Raw genomic sequence first — 16,510 nt, 5'->3', positions numbered from 1 at the left:
TGAGCGCAGACACTTTGTTCTGTGTTATCTGTGCCCTTAAGTGCCTCTGCAGCTAAAATCAGACTATTGGGGAAAGAAAAGTGCTCAAACTATTTTTCAACAAAGTCTTGCAGCCTTAATTTTCCCATACAGATAATCATCTTAACCCGACGACGGCCTGTTCAATCTCCCACTCCATCCATCCAGTGAGAGTGTAATCACATCAGTCTCAGCACAGTCCATGCCCTTGGTCGTCACCTCTGCTGTCCTCCCTCACCCTCTTCTCTGTGGCCTTACACTGCCTCACCTCGGCCTCGTCACAATTTCATTTTACGGCGGCATCCGTGTCTAATCCACTTACGTACTCTCAAAATGTGGCATAAGATACATCATCTGCAGCTGCACTCCTGCCTGCCTCCTCTCCTTTAATCCTTCCCCACTAAAAAAACAAAAAACAAAAATCTGACGGTGCCTCTGTGCCTCTTCTGGCCTCGTCTCGCTCACATTGTAGGCTCCTGATTGTATGAATTTATTTAGCTTGAATACCAATGAGGGGTTGAATCCATCCAATGTTTTTGTATATTAATATGAAAAGCCTTGTTTTTCCTTGATTTAACTGTAAAGGTCTTACATTCATACATCAGTAATAAATACATTTTTCCTCTCTTTCTTTTCCCTTCTGTCTCTTCTGTGGCCTTCAAGGCTGCACCCTTTTCCTGTACGAGTCAGACTGTCGCTCGGGCATCGACCATAACAGCGTCCCTAAACACGCGCTGTGGGTAGAGAACAGCATCGTCCAGGCCGTCCCTGAACATCCCAAGAAAGACTTTGTTTTCTGCCTCAGCAACTCAGTGGGGGATGCTTTCCTGTTCCAGGTGAACGAGACACTCGTATTGAAAACATGTGTGAGAAGTAACAGCTGTGCACGATAAGAACTTTACTCAAACACACAGCCAAGGCTGGAAAAGCTGTACTTTGGTTTTAGAACTAAATTAAGTCAGCAGATCACCGATATATGGGAAAAACAAAATGTAATTTTGTGTGGGGATTCGTGTGTATGTGGCAGATGAGCACATGACATTTAGCCGTGTGTGGGAGATAAGCCAGTCCTGTGTTCATGTGTTTGTTTTATGTGTGACACGTTTAAAGGCCATGCTGTCACGCTGTGACAGTGATCCACCACAGTGACCATTGTGTAATATTAAAATGTGTGTATTTATATTCATGGCAGCTATACACAATGACATTCAATCAATGAATGGGAAGATGATGATGATGTGATTACTGTGGCCGCCTTCTCTCAGAGGCTAATAAAGACATTTCATTTTACCTGTCATATCTTTAATTTATTTTTTGCTCACCGTGGCAGGCTGTTGTATTCAGTTATTTATTTTCCTTTATTTGTCCTCTGTCAGACATCAGGCCAGACAGAACTGGAGAACTGGATCACGGCGATCCACTCAGCATGCGCTGCCGCCCTGGCTCGGCAGCACCACAGGGAGGACACGGTGCGGCTGCTAAGAACCGAGATCCGCAAGCTGGAGCAGAAGATCGACATGGACGAGAAGATGAAGAAGATGGGAGACATGCAGCTGTCCACCGTCACCGACGCCAAGAAGAGAAAGACCATACTGGAGCAGGTATGGAGGTTGGCGAGCGGTCATGCTGAACATACTCAGATAGATTCAAGTTAGTTAGTAATAACAGTCAAAATCACAAACAGAAAACTACAGACGAAACACAAGGAAGTCTCGGTGTCAGAAAATTGCAAACCACTCAGCTTTATGTCCACCTGATAGGAATCAGGTATGTGATCTCATGCGTTGAGCACCCAACCGACTGTCTTAAGCTTCCACTTGAGTTAGGACAAAGCACCTACAGGGCTTTACAGACACACATCTTAATACCTTTGAACTGCACTGACGCTCTCACACACTGAAGTCTCTGCAGTAAATCACCTTTACTGCATGGCGTCATCCACACAAAATGTTCCTGAGGAGGGCTTGCGCCCACAGATGTTTTCAGATACTCCGGCTGCTGCTCATTGATAAACACATGCGAGTGCGGCAGAACGCAGAATATTCATAGCACATGTTGAAACATAAGCCGCGCATACATGAGCAGGCAGGTGAACCCGAAACCTCACGCTAATCTTCTCATATTTAAACATTGTTTTGAGCATTGTTTGGAGTCGTGGGTGAAATGCCAAAGCTGTTCCACAAATCAAGTTTATTCACTCTCAGCAGAGCGAACAAAGCAGCGTAACCTAAAAGCTTTTGCACGTAAGCACTTAAAGAGAGCTTAAGGACATGCTCACCAACAGTCAGCCTCCTTGTGAGAGCCTTTGTGTGCGACACTTGGCTGATGGTCAATCGAAGACTAAAGACCAAAGAGACATCTTACATGGAAAAAAAGCAGCTGGAAGTTTTTGATCTCTGTCACGCAGAGCACCATTTCTGAGAAAACACTGGGATTGCCTGGGATTGCCTCTTTATAAAGGGACATTAATAAAAACATTTAGGAGAAAAGAAGTCAACTATATCAGTGTGTGATGTCTTTCAAGATAAGGCTCACACTAATCCATAGAGTGAGTGTACGTAGGACAGACTTGGGCTCCATGTTGAATTGAAGGCTCAGTTCATTTTGTCCTGGAACAAATAGGTGAAGGCAGGAATCAGTGAAAATTAAATGAGGGTTGTGGTTGCAGCGTGAGTGTGAGTGTGTGTGTGTGTGTGTGTGTGTTCCTGTGATCCACCTCCCACGGCCCACCCTGTGATACACTGCACACAGCACAACAGGTCGGCAACTGGTGGGGGTTGTGTTGGTGAGTAATACCTCTCCACAGGGGCTTCAGCACTCCCACATCTCACTCTCCCCGAAGCAACAAAATAACCGTTGAACACCCAGCTGTCTTTTATGCACGTTTTATGCTTTCTTTATTTTTCTCTTTATCGAATCATCGGTCATTCCATAAATAAACGTGGGTCGAATGAAACCAATGTGTGCTTATGTAACATTCATAAATCTATCCCTTTTTGACTGTTTGTGTGTTTCTCTGTGTTAGATCTTCCTGTGGGAGCAGAACTTGGAGCGCTTCCACATGGATCTGTTCCGCTGTCGGTGCTATCTGGCCAGTCTGCAAGGTGGCGAGCCCCCCAACCCTAAACGCCTACTGGGCTTCGCTTCACGTCCCACCAAGCTGGCCATGGGACGACTGGGCATCTTCTCCGTTTCTTCCTTCCATGCTCTGGTATGATTCCCAACTGCCTGCACACCCACTCACATTCATGCACACACGTTTTTATTACACATGATGGACAGGACTCGTTCAAATGTTCTCAGCGGCTTTTTCTTCTAAACCTAATCAAAGGTTCTTAATCCAAAACTCAAACTCTGTCCTGCGTGTCTCGACATGCATGCTTTGTGTAAGAGGTTCCCATTTGCCCATCGTTAACACCAGCCAGGCTTGGAGAGTGGGTGTGTCTATCTCGCCGTGGGAGCGAGCATCTTGTCACTTGTACCTACTGAAAGCAGGAATGTCTACTCGCCTGACAAATGAACGACCTAACAGACACTCTGTGTAGCCTCAGGTTGAAACATATTGCAACTGGAAAAGTAAGTTGCAAGTGGGGAAAAAAGACTTTAAATGATGAAAAGCCAATCAGTGAAATGAGTTGGCTGAAGGTTGGCTGTCAGTTGGCTACTTATGCCCTTTGAAGGTCTGACAATTGAATCCATCCGTCAGACAACTACAGTACACTAATTCATGCCTCCGGGCAATTTTAGAACTACTTATTAACTTGATGTGCATGTCTTCGGAGAACTGGGAAAATAGGCAGAAATGCCCTAGGCTAGGGGTCCAAACCAAGAAACTTCTTGATGGGAATTTAACCATTGCTCCACGCCCAATTAAATCTAATAGAAAAGTAATACTCTTTTTTTTTTTTTTTTTTTGGTGGTGGTGTTGTAGTACAAACAAATGCACAATGAAACTCACTCCAGCTGTGACTTATGGCACTGGAAGCTCACAGGATACCTACAACCAGAAACAGAACACAACATATTTGAATCAGCTGTTCTGCTGGAAGTCATTTTGTTTGTTCTTAGCTGTAACTCCTGACTGAGGAAGTAATGTTAAAAATAAAGTAAACGGCCACTTAACCTCAGCAGTGATCTCAGCATAATTTAAGAAAATCATCTTGGTATTGGGGACCCTTTCAGTCTATTGTCTCTTCCTAGACTGTCCTACAAAAGCTTGACACCAATATGAACACGTAACGTACTGTCAATTGTTGGCTCCTGAGTGTCTCAGCATGTGGCAAGAATCCAATTCTTCATTTGACTGCTCTAAAAATGTGCAGAATGAAACACAACCTCTGACGGATGGTGTGCGTGGATATACTCTGCTGCCTATTACATGGCTGTATGAGGCTGCGCTTCCAAATGTCACCCAGAAAACTAAGAGCAAGAGGTGGAATGTGTCTCACAGAGAGGCCATTGGATGAACCAAACCAATACAGCGACAACATCAGAAACAGATAGTGTTTTCTTGTGACTGGTGGATCAATACAAACTCTGTTAGTAAGCTGCTATCCCTGAGGCACTTTCCCATAAACAGGCTTAACATTCCCTGCTCTATTACCCCCCCCCCCCACCCCCCAGCACCCAGCCCCCACCCCTTCCTTCTTCTGCCTACACCCTCACTTCCTTTGTCTGTCTCCTTATCTGCCTTATTTTCATCCCATCTGTCTTTCTTCACCCCCTTTTCCTCTCTTTGCTCCTTTTCCCATCTTCCCCTCCTGCTGTGTTCATTATTGTGTCCCCTTGTTGCCCACATTTCTATTTATTTTTATTGGTGAATTAGACACATACCGCCACAAATGGTTAGTTTTCTTCAGCGCTACATTTGCTGCATATAAACTGCTATATTTATTTTTATAAAGCAGTAAATGACGTTGAAATCCATGAACAAGACAAAAAATAGAACTTAATTAATGAGTGAAATAAATAAAAAAAACGAATTAAAGTAAAACTTTTTTATAAAACCTCTTTCATTGCTGTTATCTATGGCCAAAAGACATCGTAGTAAAACGGACAGTAAGGCTTCGTGGGCCCAGCTTACATAAGAAGAGTCTTGGAGACAGTTTGACCTATAATGTTTGAAATGTGTGACATGAACTCCGACTGGTGAGCACGCACCCACACAACTGCAGTATGTGCTCATTTGGGTACATGCATCACTACGCAAGCATCAAAGTATGTATTCATGTACCATATAGTGAGTCAGAGCTGCTCATAGCCCAGAAAGTTCAACGTGAATTAACCCAGAAATGCCAAGAGAGGTTTCTTTGTGCCTGTGTAGTAGGACACTGAGGGAGATGAGTGGTTGAAAGTGTTGTTTGACATTATTGTGTACTGAAATGCTGAAAATGTGTGACTTCGTTTACAGCATCTACTGTATGTATGTTTCACACACGCAAAAAAAATTGCTCACCAATATTTTATCTATAAATGAAGGAGTCCAGGATTAACCTCTTTAGACTTTAATGAACATATGAATGGTGAAAAATATTCATCTGCTCAATATATCATGGTTTGTTTCTGCAAAAACAGCTGTAACACTTTGGGTTGATTCCAGGTTTCTGCTCGAACGGAGAGCAGCATCAAGAGGCGGAGCCAGGCCATGCCTCGGACCTTCAGCAAGCGCCGTAGCCGTTTCTCCTCGCTCTGGGGCCTGGACACAGCCTCTAAGAGGAAGACCAAGGGACATCCCTCCATCAACCAGGTCTCCACAAGTGTTTCATTCACTTCATCATTTTTGATATTAATAAAAATTGGAGCTACAGAGAGTTTGGGGACTCTTGTTGAAGATATGCTGGAATGCAAGCTGTGTGAATGCTACTGAGATTTTATAAAGAAGCTCTTCTGGTTTTCGATATGATGACTGCATAACGACTTCTCTGTTCCTGATGTATTTAAATTTGGTGTCAATGTGCTGATTTTTGTGTGGTTGCAGGTATTTGTCGATGGAATGGAGCCGGCACGAAAACCTTTGGAGCGCATGTTTGAAGACTCTGCCAGTGAGAAATCGGTAAGGACTCAAACCTCTTTACTTGACAAATGCATAAGGAGTCAATAACAAAAACACAAATTTATATTTTCGACAATAGTAGAATTGTGCCTTCTTTGACAGATGTGCTGTTTAAAGTATGAACTCTTAATAATGAACAAGATTAATCAAACCAGAAAAGTATAAATAGAGGCACAGGAACAACGATTAGTTCAACTCAACTTCTTTGAATTATGCTCATTACTCTCTCAAGAAGACTTATCTTTACTTATTTTAAAGTCTCAAAACACAGTTAATAGAACATAAAGTAGGCCCAAACTTGTCTTTCCATTGTGGTTCTTGTCAGTCCTGCTGCCAAACCACAATGACTAAAGGCCACAACAGATACAGCCAGTGTTTATATCTGTACAGTAATCATCTACGTAGGGCTAAACATCAAATTCCTCCTCCTTTTCTTAGTTTGGTATTCACTTCAGAGACTCGGAGCTCATGTAGCTGTAGGCTAATTCCTTGTCATTGTTTGCCTTTCCTATGAGCCAAAATAAAAAATCACTGGGGCATCTGATGAACCTTTCTTCTTGTATAATGAGTTACGGGCTTTTTTTAAGACCCCGAGGCATGCAACATCGCTGGATTTTCCACCTCTTTTCACTTAACAGAGATCCCTTTGGTTCTCCAGCTCTTCATTTGGCGGGTTATCTGAGGGGAAGCACAAAATCCCTGCACCCTTGCGCATCAGTGAGCATTTTTTCGAGGTCATTTTCAAGCTCCTCCTTTAATGTTTTCTGACATCCACTTCTCTCCAAGATGAAGGGTGATTGGAGAGATTTGCAGACTTCTAAAACTTTAAAAGCTGCAGAATTTCAATGTTACAAGATGATTCCTGAGTTTTGTTTTTTGTTTTTTTTTTTTTTAAACTGAACATCTTTTTGCCATTTTCTACGGTTTTCCCCGCCTACGTCAGCCAACAAATTTTTTTGCCTCACATATTTTTGCAGGACCAACTTGAGACTGCCTCCTCTCTGTCTTTGTCAGAGTTAAAGCCATTATTCTTCCTTTATTCTCATCCTTTTAGTCTATCAAGCATCATTTGCAGATGGGTGTTGACAGATTCCCATTTCTTCCTTTTATTTGCTCCAGGCAATTCCGTCTCCCTCAGCATCACAGGCTATCGACTGGAGGGATATTTCTGTCTGCTAATCCCTCTGAGACAAATTTGATCTGATATGTTCAGATCATTAGCTTTCTGATGTTTCAACAAATTATGCAGATGTTTGCTTCCAGAGGACTTGGCAGTTTCACGCCATCTGTGCTCACTTGTATTTGTTGTAGTGACCACGTTTTTACAGGAAATTACTAATAATGAATAATATCTTTAGAAAGAAAACTAAATTGTCTCAAGCCACTGTAGGGCTGTATGACTCCAGTAGCGGCTTATACACAAAACAGGCTGATGAATTTATACGAACTCCAATTACCCATTGGGTTGTGGCAAGGACAAGCATGCCAGCTCCATATTTTATGAGAAGTTGTAGAAGGAGGTAGAGATGAGGGGGAGAGGGAATACAGGCCTCTGTCTGAACTCAGCAGATAGGAGCAAACTTAACTGGCACAAACCCACTCAGACTGTGGAGGCCCCCAGTGGCACCATGGGAGATTGATTTCCTTCCACCCACGTCTAACTTCAGCTGGCAGGGCATGGGATTACAATAGAGAAGCGCACGCCGAAGGAGGTAAAACACTCTGGCTTGTAGTAAAATAGAGCTGGAAAGTGCTGCATCAGTAACAAAGGTTTAAATGATCCCAATGCGGTAAGATTGGTTTCTAACATTTGTATCTTATGCACTTGTTCCAGTTGTTGTTCTCTGTTTTTTCTGGGGAATCCCATTGATGAGAAAAGAGGGGGAACAAGAGAGAAGGTGTGTTTAGTGTACCATGCCCCCAGCAGAGGCATCCTAGATGGGCCAGGAGGAGGGCCAGATGGTGCTAAGCAAGGCTGGGGAGTTCAGGGAGTTGGGGGGAGGTACTAACTACTGGCCCCCCGGTCTGTTGTCTGACAGAGAAACTGTGTGTCTCTTCAGCATAGCTGTGCCATTTGCATACAGTTTGCTTGCTCCGTTTCCTCCTCTACTTCAGTTTGTGTCAAACACAACACAGCCGAGCTTAAACTCACTTGAACGCGGACAGTCCAGCCACATTGTTAACCGTCAGCAGATTGCATGGCGTGAATGGGAACACGGGAGGAGGGAGATGATGGAGTGATGTGCAGATAGAGGGGAAGGGGCAACAGAAGGAGAGGCAATGATTAGTGTTGGGAGGTGGTGGGGGGGGGGGCGTAGAGGAATGAAAGAATAAATGTGGATGCTGTTACTTGATAGGAGGTGATAAGGTATCAGTGACAGACAGTGTGAGGTCGAATAGAAGAGACGAGCAAGAGGGACGGGAGGCTGTCGTGGCTGCCAGATTGTCGGAGGTCAGACGGATGGGTTTAAAGGTTACAGGCTGCAGCTTGAACAGAATGCGTGCACACACACATGCGCACACACGTAGCACATGCCCACACAGGGAGACGGTTGCATCAAGAGACTCTCAGATGAATTAGATTTTGTAATCATATCTCCTGGCGCTTTCAGGCCACCAGCACTCTCCATCATATTAGTCTCATCAGTCCAAGTAAATCTGGTTTCTTTGGGGGGTAAGAAGATAAATAATGATGGATCAGGGGGGTGACTGCAAAACTTAAGATGTGGGTAATAGAATTCTTTTTTTTTTTTTTTTCTATGAGCACAAAGGCTATTCAGAGGTGCATAAATCCTCAGTGTGTGTGTGTGTGTATTGTATTTTCAGAAGGAGAGAGAGGGCTCTGTGAAAAGTCTTCCTCAGCAGACTGTAGACAGTGACATTTGGGTCCCTGACTACTTGACTCCATCTTGGGTGTGTCTGCCGAACAACCAGCCGGTCCTGGCCGTCATACAGCCGGAGGAGCCGGCGCTGGAAGTCCTGAGAGCCATCTGCAAGGTGGGACATTATTGACCAATGCCAAATTAAGGGAGACTATTTATTAGCTTCTGGCGTGTTTCTGTAAAGATGAAGCAAGTGCTGTACGATATATCATGTGATAATGAAAGACCAAACATGTACCTTAACATTATAGTGACAGGTGATATGCCGTTTGTTTCCTCCCTCCCTCTCACACACACACACACACACACAACAACTCACGCTGCTGGCAGTCGAGCTTTGACCCATGCTAATAATTCATCTGAACAGGTCTGTCAAACTTTTGCAACTGAAGAACAAGTCTCATAACTCACATTTCTCTTATGGGGAGTTAAGAGTACAGTAGGTGGTTATATAAGGATAACAGCATCCTACGATTTACAGTCTGTTGACAGCTAAAGGCACCAAATATGTCAACTTCTTAATATTCAGCACAAGGCAACAGAGTGGATAATTAGATCCAGAGGTGAATATGTGAGTCTTAGAATACCTGATGTGTAAGGCTGTGACTGGTATCTGGAGATGAATGTGCCGATGCTTTTATGCTGACAGTGTCTCAGATATTTTCTCTGACATTTTCTTCACCTTACAATACAAACTATGTTTTTACTGTCGCAAGCAGTCGTGTCAATTTTCTTTGCACTTCATCTCCTCTTTCCTTAATTGGTCCCAGCCAGAGAGACACACTAGAATAATAATGCCGAGTGATGTGTATATGTTCCACTTAGGAGTGAAAAACAAGTAAGGCTGATCAGTGTGCATGCTAGCGTGGGCGTTCGTGTGCATGCATGCCACAGACATGTTTCAAGGAATTTGAAGATCTAATTCCCAGGCCCTGTGAGATGCATGTGGATATATGTGGGCTGCTTATATCATTGGATGCATATATGTCAGTGGATGTCATAAGCCACATGCAGAGTGTGGCCGCGGTAAAGTTTGTGTGTTTGATAGTCCAGTTTAAAATGTGTTAAGATGTCTGGGATGATATGAAATGAAGTTAATGACTGTCTCTTTGCTTTGGTAGTTGACTCCATTTAAATGTGTGTTTTTCCTCTTTTACAGACCCATAAGATAGACCCATCCAGCCACTACCTGCGGCTGAAAGTGTGGGTTGACAACCAAATGCTCTTCTTCATTCCTAAACTTGAAGACGAAATTGCTGACATGGTGAGGAAACACTAATTTTGGCCTCGCAGTATTTCCTAACAACAGGAAATCTAAGAGACTGTATGTCATTTAAAGTTTTCAGTCTTTGGTTGTGTCACAGTCTCAGCTGAAACACACTGTCCCATTTGGGTTTTGGGGTCTTCACCTTATTATTAATAATTTCTGTTTCATTTCTGCCATGTATGGTTGGAAGCTTGTGCATGTTTTATGACTTGGCTGCAGATTTCATTTGCAATGCATTCAAAACTCTCAGGATGCACAAGAGCCTCCATAGAATGTGATATAAATAATGCAAAATAATCTTCCGACTCTATTCTGGGCACTGTGAGTTCTATGAATTTGTCTGTGTATTCTTTTTTTATTATAATTTTTTTTTTTTACTGTTCATATAGACAGTCTCTAACTGAAAAAGACCTCACCTCCACATTAATCAGCCATTGTAAACCCCAAAAAGAATTCGCTTTGTGACGGTGCTCTGTAGGTGATACACTGAAGTCTGTCTCAAAGCACAGTCATTGTGTAACTTGTTATTTTCCTCAAGAGCTCTTTTATCTTGTTGCTTTGATCAGCGACTCTTGCCACACTCTTTCATCTTTAGTCTGATATTACATTATTATTTCTTCACGGTGCGGCACATTGCATGCTCCTGTTCCTGTCTGTTGCTTCATACACACAGCTGTGTCTATGCTCTCGCCCACCACGAGGTCACGCCCTCGTCTGAGCACCCACTCACTTTACAGACTTGACCTGGATTTTGACCCTGCAACCTTCAAATGCAATTGCTCTGTTAAGGAGCCTGAATAATACATGACTCTATCCAGTCTTCATTAAGAGCAGAGACCTTGACCTCCTTTGTCCAACAACATGGCTCTCCTTCAGCTTTTTTGACAATTAGATATCATTTTCCTGTGTTTGCAGCTCTACAAAGAGATTGAGATTTGCCCCAAAGCGACCAAGATGATCTGGTTTGACAACGCAGAGTCCTGCGCCATTGGATATGGTATGCTTGTTGTTGACCATAGCCCCTTTTTGAGCTAGATAAACTCAGCTCCTGTCATCCTGTCATCAAGTGTGTATCAAACTGATTTCATTGTGGCCTTCATTGAGTCATGCTTTATTAATGACAGAAGGGGGATGACCCATGTGAGCCCATTTTGTCTTAAGTGGATCTAACCGCTGATTAGTTTTGCTTTAGCATCGCCCACTGTCAAACTGCGACATTTCAAAGAGCAATGGAGGAATTAGTGACTGAATCTCTTTCCATGTCTAATTGTCTGTCTCTAGGCTTTTCTGTGGCCGTTATAGATGAGGACGGGACTCAGCAGCTGCATGTTACCGAAGTGAAAGCAGGGGGGTTGGCTGCAGCTAAAGGTGCATATTTCTTTTTTTTTTTTCCTTCAAATAACACGAAGTGCTGCACAAGAGCAATAAACCAACACACAAATCCACGACAGTCACCTTAGTTGAAGACTCAAATATTCAACGTGGGAGATCCCAGATGACATCTTATTAGTATGCCTTTGTGTGACTGTGTCAGCATCAGTTAGTCCGCACTTAAAATTTAAGAGAAAGGAGATGGAAAAAAAAAACAACAAAAAACACACCTTGTCTACAAATAGAAGTCAAAGTAAAGAGGGTAAAGCTTTGTACTCATAACAGTGCTGGTGTCTTATTTACACAGACTGTCTATACTTTTTTACAATTTACAAGGTAAACAGCATCAGCTTCCAAAGTAGAAAACATACGGGGGCTGGTTTATTTTCTTAATCAGGCTGTACAGCCTGAAGATCATTGGCTTTTATGCCTAATGCGCTTGAGAAACACACTGCAGCTCTGTAGATATAACACTAATGTATAGAAAAAGAAACTCCCCCTTATTGTGCCCCAGGGTCCGACCAAGGTTACTCAAGTGTGAGATTATAACCCCCCTCTGATGTATTTACAATCTAAAAGCGACTAGTTTAGAAGGCTGCCGGCAGCCAGAGGAGACTGCTGTACTGACTTTTTGCGTCTACAGGCGAGTAGAGATGGTAAAAGCTTGTGGCATCCAGACACAGCACAATGTATCTTTTAGGGGTATTACACTATATTTTTGCTGAATCACAGAATCAGACATGTCAGGCACAACATTAGTAGGTCCTCGTGCGTGATGGGGTGAACGTGTGTGTGCGTGCATGCGTTTTACACAGAAAAAGAGAATGAATGGACCCTGAAAGAGATCAGGCTTCAGTTTCTGCAGGGGGTGTACGCAGAAACCAGGCCAGGGTTGGACGAAGAGCCCCCAAAGGGTCTTTTCTCCTCAACCCCCCCCTCCACTTCATTCTCACTGTAGTCCCAGATCCCCTTTCCCACCTACGCAAACTCTCTCTCACACACACACACACACACACAAACATATGCGCAACACACACAGCAGTATATGGCCGGAGGGGTTATCTCTCTCTCTGTCCAATAAAGACTACTACAGCTGACATTCCACATCCCAGACAACTAGGTCATAACTTTGGGCTATATGTGTGCCTTGTGTATGTAACTGTGTGTGTGTGTGTCTGTTTATAGAAGCATTCGGTGCATTTTGAAAGGCCCATATCGCAGAACGTCAGCCGTTCCTATTACAGTAGATGATGTGTAAAATGAGGCTGTGTTAACAGGATCAAACCTCTTTGTCTTACTTTATCTCGAGACTGCCATCAGATATCCCGAACAGCTGCCACAGCCAATCAGGTTTATTGGGTGATGTTGGCTGCTAATTGGTCGGCTGATTGAGTGCTAATTGTCATTTAGCGTCGCTGGGCACAGGTGGCAGGATGGGAGGGGAAAACTGAAGCTGTGGGTGAATGTGTGGTTTCTCCTCCCTATATTAGTACCACATACTCCAGAGTCTAGACTATATATACATGAAGACAGCACAGGAATAGACATGCACATCCAGTCTTGTTAAATCATTATTAGCCTAAAGCAAACAAGCATAGAAGGATGAATTTTTAATGCATTGGAAGACATTAGAGTCCCAACAGGATGATGCACGGAGCTGCTGTTGAGGTGCTAAAGTTTTGTTTGTGTAGATTGTTTGTCCACATTAGCACTCTTGAGTTGATGGCCCACAGAAAGGCTCCTCTGTTGGCTGCTGCTTTGTTGTCTGGTAATGGCCTGATAAATAATACTCTCAAGTCATCGTGTGCCGCTTTTACTGTGTCAGCCTTTCCTGTTTCGGTGTGTGTATGCCTGCAAAATGATGAAGCCGCTTTAAATGATATTTTTTAAGCATTTAGAGCATAAATGCTGAATTTAACTTTTTTTTTTTTTTTGGTCCTGTCCATCTGCCAGGTTTGAGAGCAGGGGATGAGATCCTGTTGCTGAATGGCAAACCTGCATCTGCTCTCCAAATAGAAGATGTGAGAATAGCATTTGTAAATCAAGCAGTAACGCTGAGCGTCAGCACGCTGCCCCAGCTGGACCCTCGGGTGCTGTGCCACCAGCCACCGCGACGCTCCGACGCAGAGCAGGACTTGTCTACGGACATTTTCTCCCAGAGCCAAGGTAAACCTCGAACACAACCAGTAGTTGGTGTTCAAAAATGCTGGAAAATTCACTCGATGTATGTATGTATAGTGTCCTCTAGTGACAAATCTGTCTCGGGATGCATTTGACCTTAAGCTTCAAGCTCCAGGATTCACACCGGGGCTGAACTTTTGGTGCCACAGGAATCAATCCATTCATACCGATGTGTCAAATATGTTCTCAAAGTTATTAAAACCAAAGAGCGTGATGGTGGGTGAAAGAAAATAAACTATTACAGTTTTAGAAGGCAGAATCTAAAACTGAACAGTGTTCCTGTATTTGTTTTCTGTATTTCTGATGGTGTGTTATCATGCACCCTCTTACACTCAAGTTTGTGTGGCAAAAAAGGTAGACCATGCCTTATGTCTTTTTACACAGAGGTGAACAGGGTGATCTGCTAATTATGCATGGATGCTGTCTAATAACTAACCTGCAGGCAGCTGCCAGCTTTCCTCTGACCTGCTCTTTTTCTCTCTTTTTTTTTTTTTTTTTTCTTCTGTGCAAGGGCGCCATTTGTATTCCTTATAAATTGGGGCTTGCGGTGTGCAGGCTGACAAGCTGGCATTGTTTATACCGAGACTATGAATATTAAAAGGAATCCTTCGGTGGTGTTGAGCTGTCATCGTGTAGGATATGCCATATGCAAAGGGTCATCCGGGGAGAAAAAACACTTCCGCAGACAGATGGAGGTTATATCGACAATATCATGCTTAAGAGGAGACGGCTGTAAACAGGAGGCCTTTCAACACAAGGGAGAACGTATCTCGTAGATGTCTGAGGGATAATGACTATGCATTCACATAGGGATGTTGTTACTGTCCCCATAACCTACCACAAAGATGACGCTGTTAAATTCTGTTTATCACGCTGTCAAATGTTATGCTGCTGTTTTCTAAACAAGTGTATTGTGCACAACGCATATCGAATGCACACAGACTCCCATGTGATCTCTGTCCTTTCTCTGTGTCTTCAGAGGACATCCTGGACGAGGTGTCAGGGTTGACGGTGGAGAGCCCAAATGACAGTTTGGAAGAGGGACCTCAGCTGACCCCACAGAGCCCAGGAGATCATCAGGATGACAAAACCTTGACAGGGACTGGACAGAAGGTAGGAAATGATCGATGATATCTATGCAACATACAACAAACAAACGCAACAGAGCCAGGGATTTTAAAGTCTGGTTGCACAAAGGTTGAGGTATTGCACACACCCTCTCAGATCTGCTGTTGCAGATGAAGACACTTGGCAGTGGGTGTCAGCGTGTGAGAGACACCTGTAGGTTAGTGTTGGTGTTGGAATGAACTGATTAGCTGCATTGTTTCAGTAGCAGTGTGGGCTCGCTTCTGATCTCAAATCTGTCTGGAAAGGAGACAGTCATCAACAATCCAACAAAGTCTGGATGTGTTTATGAATAAATCCTGCATCAGGGTTTTTTTTTTTTTGTTTTTTTTTTTATCTCTGAGAATATATGTGGCACATAGCCAAAAAGGGACCAAAAAATTCATGCAGGTTTTTTTTTGTTTTGCAACATCTGGTGAATGGTATGAATGTAATGCTATACCTTACATGGAAAATATTATGCATTTTTTTTTTCCTACAGTGCCAACAACATGTTACATGACTGTCCATTGTGTGTTCAGTAGCTGTAGTATGTGAACCTGTCAGTCCTCACACGTGAACAGATGTGTGAGCACAGAGAAGGCAGACAGGTGAGTGAAGGAGTGAGAGAGCGCCATCATTTTTCTCATTAAGATTACGTCTGGTCTGATCAGGGTCGACGCTGTGATTGCTGGGACATGCCACTCGCCAGCCGGTCTCCCTTGGTTACGGTTGTCACTCCCATTACCATGGCGATGTCTGATAACCAGAAACTACCAGAAACATTTCTTTGTACCTCTCTGTCGACTGCTCAGACGCGTACAAAAGATGTGGAGCGGGAAGGGACAGCGCTGTGTTCTCCCTTTTTAATACGTGTCAGTGAGCTTCAGTTCAGTGGGAGAACTGATATGTGAGGTCAGAGCCGGATCCAGTCTAGACCCCGTCCTGTTGGACAGCGGTGCTTCTGGGACTCCAGTGTGCCATTATTAGTTTGATGGAAAGTGTGAGAAGATGAGAGAAATACCAACAGATATAGTTGCCTCTCTCCGTCCACACGAGAAAGTGCACGGTCAGCACAAAATAAACACCATGTTTGATGGTTTGGCTGGTTGATAAGATGTAGATCCCACTCTGGAAATAACGTGTTGTCCCTCTGGAGACAAAATAATGACAAGAATGTTGCTTACTCGTGTCTGAAATGTCCCTTGGTGATAGATGCTTAGCTTGTGCTTTTTGGTTTATTATCTGAGGCTATTGCATATTAATAAAGAAGGAAAATAAAACCCCACGAGTCAGGCAGTGCTGGGAACAGTCTATGATCTTCATCTCACCTTTCACTCTCGTGGCCTCTGCTCCCGTCTAACATGTGCTGTGTGATTTCTGTCCCAGATTCCATCTGTGGTCTGTTTTTCCTGCCTCCTCTGTTTATTCTCCCTTCTCTCTATTGGCTGGTTGTTGGGATTTCATGTCATCTATTTTGTCTCCATGATTCAGGAAACAATGGGACCGTGTCCTCGGATGCGACAGCTCAGTGTTTTTTCTTTGTCCTTTGTGATCATTCTGTCTCCTTATCTGCCAGCCTTTATTGTTTTGGATGCTTTTTTTTTTGTTTGTTTTTGTTTTTCTTTTGTCTGT

At 43.5% G+C, this 16,510-nt stretch overlaps 1 protein-coding gene across 1 annotated transcript in view; it reads left to right on the top strand.

The window, feature by feature from the left end:
* Positions 1-16,510, top strand: part of LOC115054248 (T-lymphoma invasion and metastasis-inducing protein 1-like) — a 49,556-nt gene that overhangs the window by 19,422 nt on the left and 13,624 nt on the right. The window contains exons 7-17 of the mRNA XM_029519362.1: positions 682-854; positions 1,395-1,619; positions 3,044-3,229; positions 5,618-5,764; positions 5,996-6,070; positions 8,897-9,067; positions 10,112-10,216; positions 11,135-11,216; positions 11,501-11,587; positions 13,544-13,756; positions 14,751-14,884. Coding sequence (XP_029375222.1) covers positions 682-854; positions 1,395-1,619; positions 3,044-3,229; positions 5,618-5,764; positions 5,996-6,070; positions 8,897-9,067; positions 10,112-10,216; positions 11,135-11,216; positions 11,501-11,587; positions 13,544-13,756; positions 14,751-14,884 — 1,598 coding nt within the window. The remainder of the gene's footprint in view (positions 1-681; positions 855-1,394; positions 1,620-3,043; positions 3,230-5,617; positions 5,765-5,995; positions 6,071-8,896; positions 9,068-10,111; positions 10,217-11,134; positions 11,217-11,500; positions 11,588-13,543; positions 13,757-14,750; positions 14,885-16,510) is intronic.

This window comes from Echeneis naucrates, chromosome 14 (genome assembly GCF_900963305.1).
Source record: "Echeneis naucrates chromosome 14, fEcheNa1.1, whole genome shotgun sequence".
NCBI lineage: Eukaryota > Metazoa > Chordata > Actinopteri > Carangiformes > Echeneidae > Echeneis > Echeneis naucrates.
The sequence above is the reverse complement of the archived record's forward strand: the minus strand, read 5'-3'. Positions and strand labels throughout refer to the sequence as shown.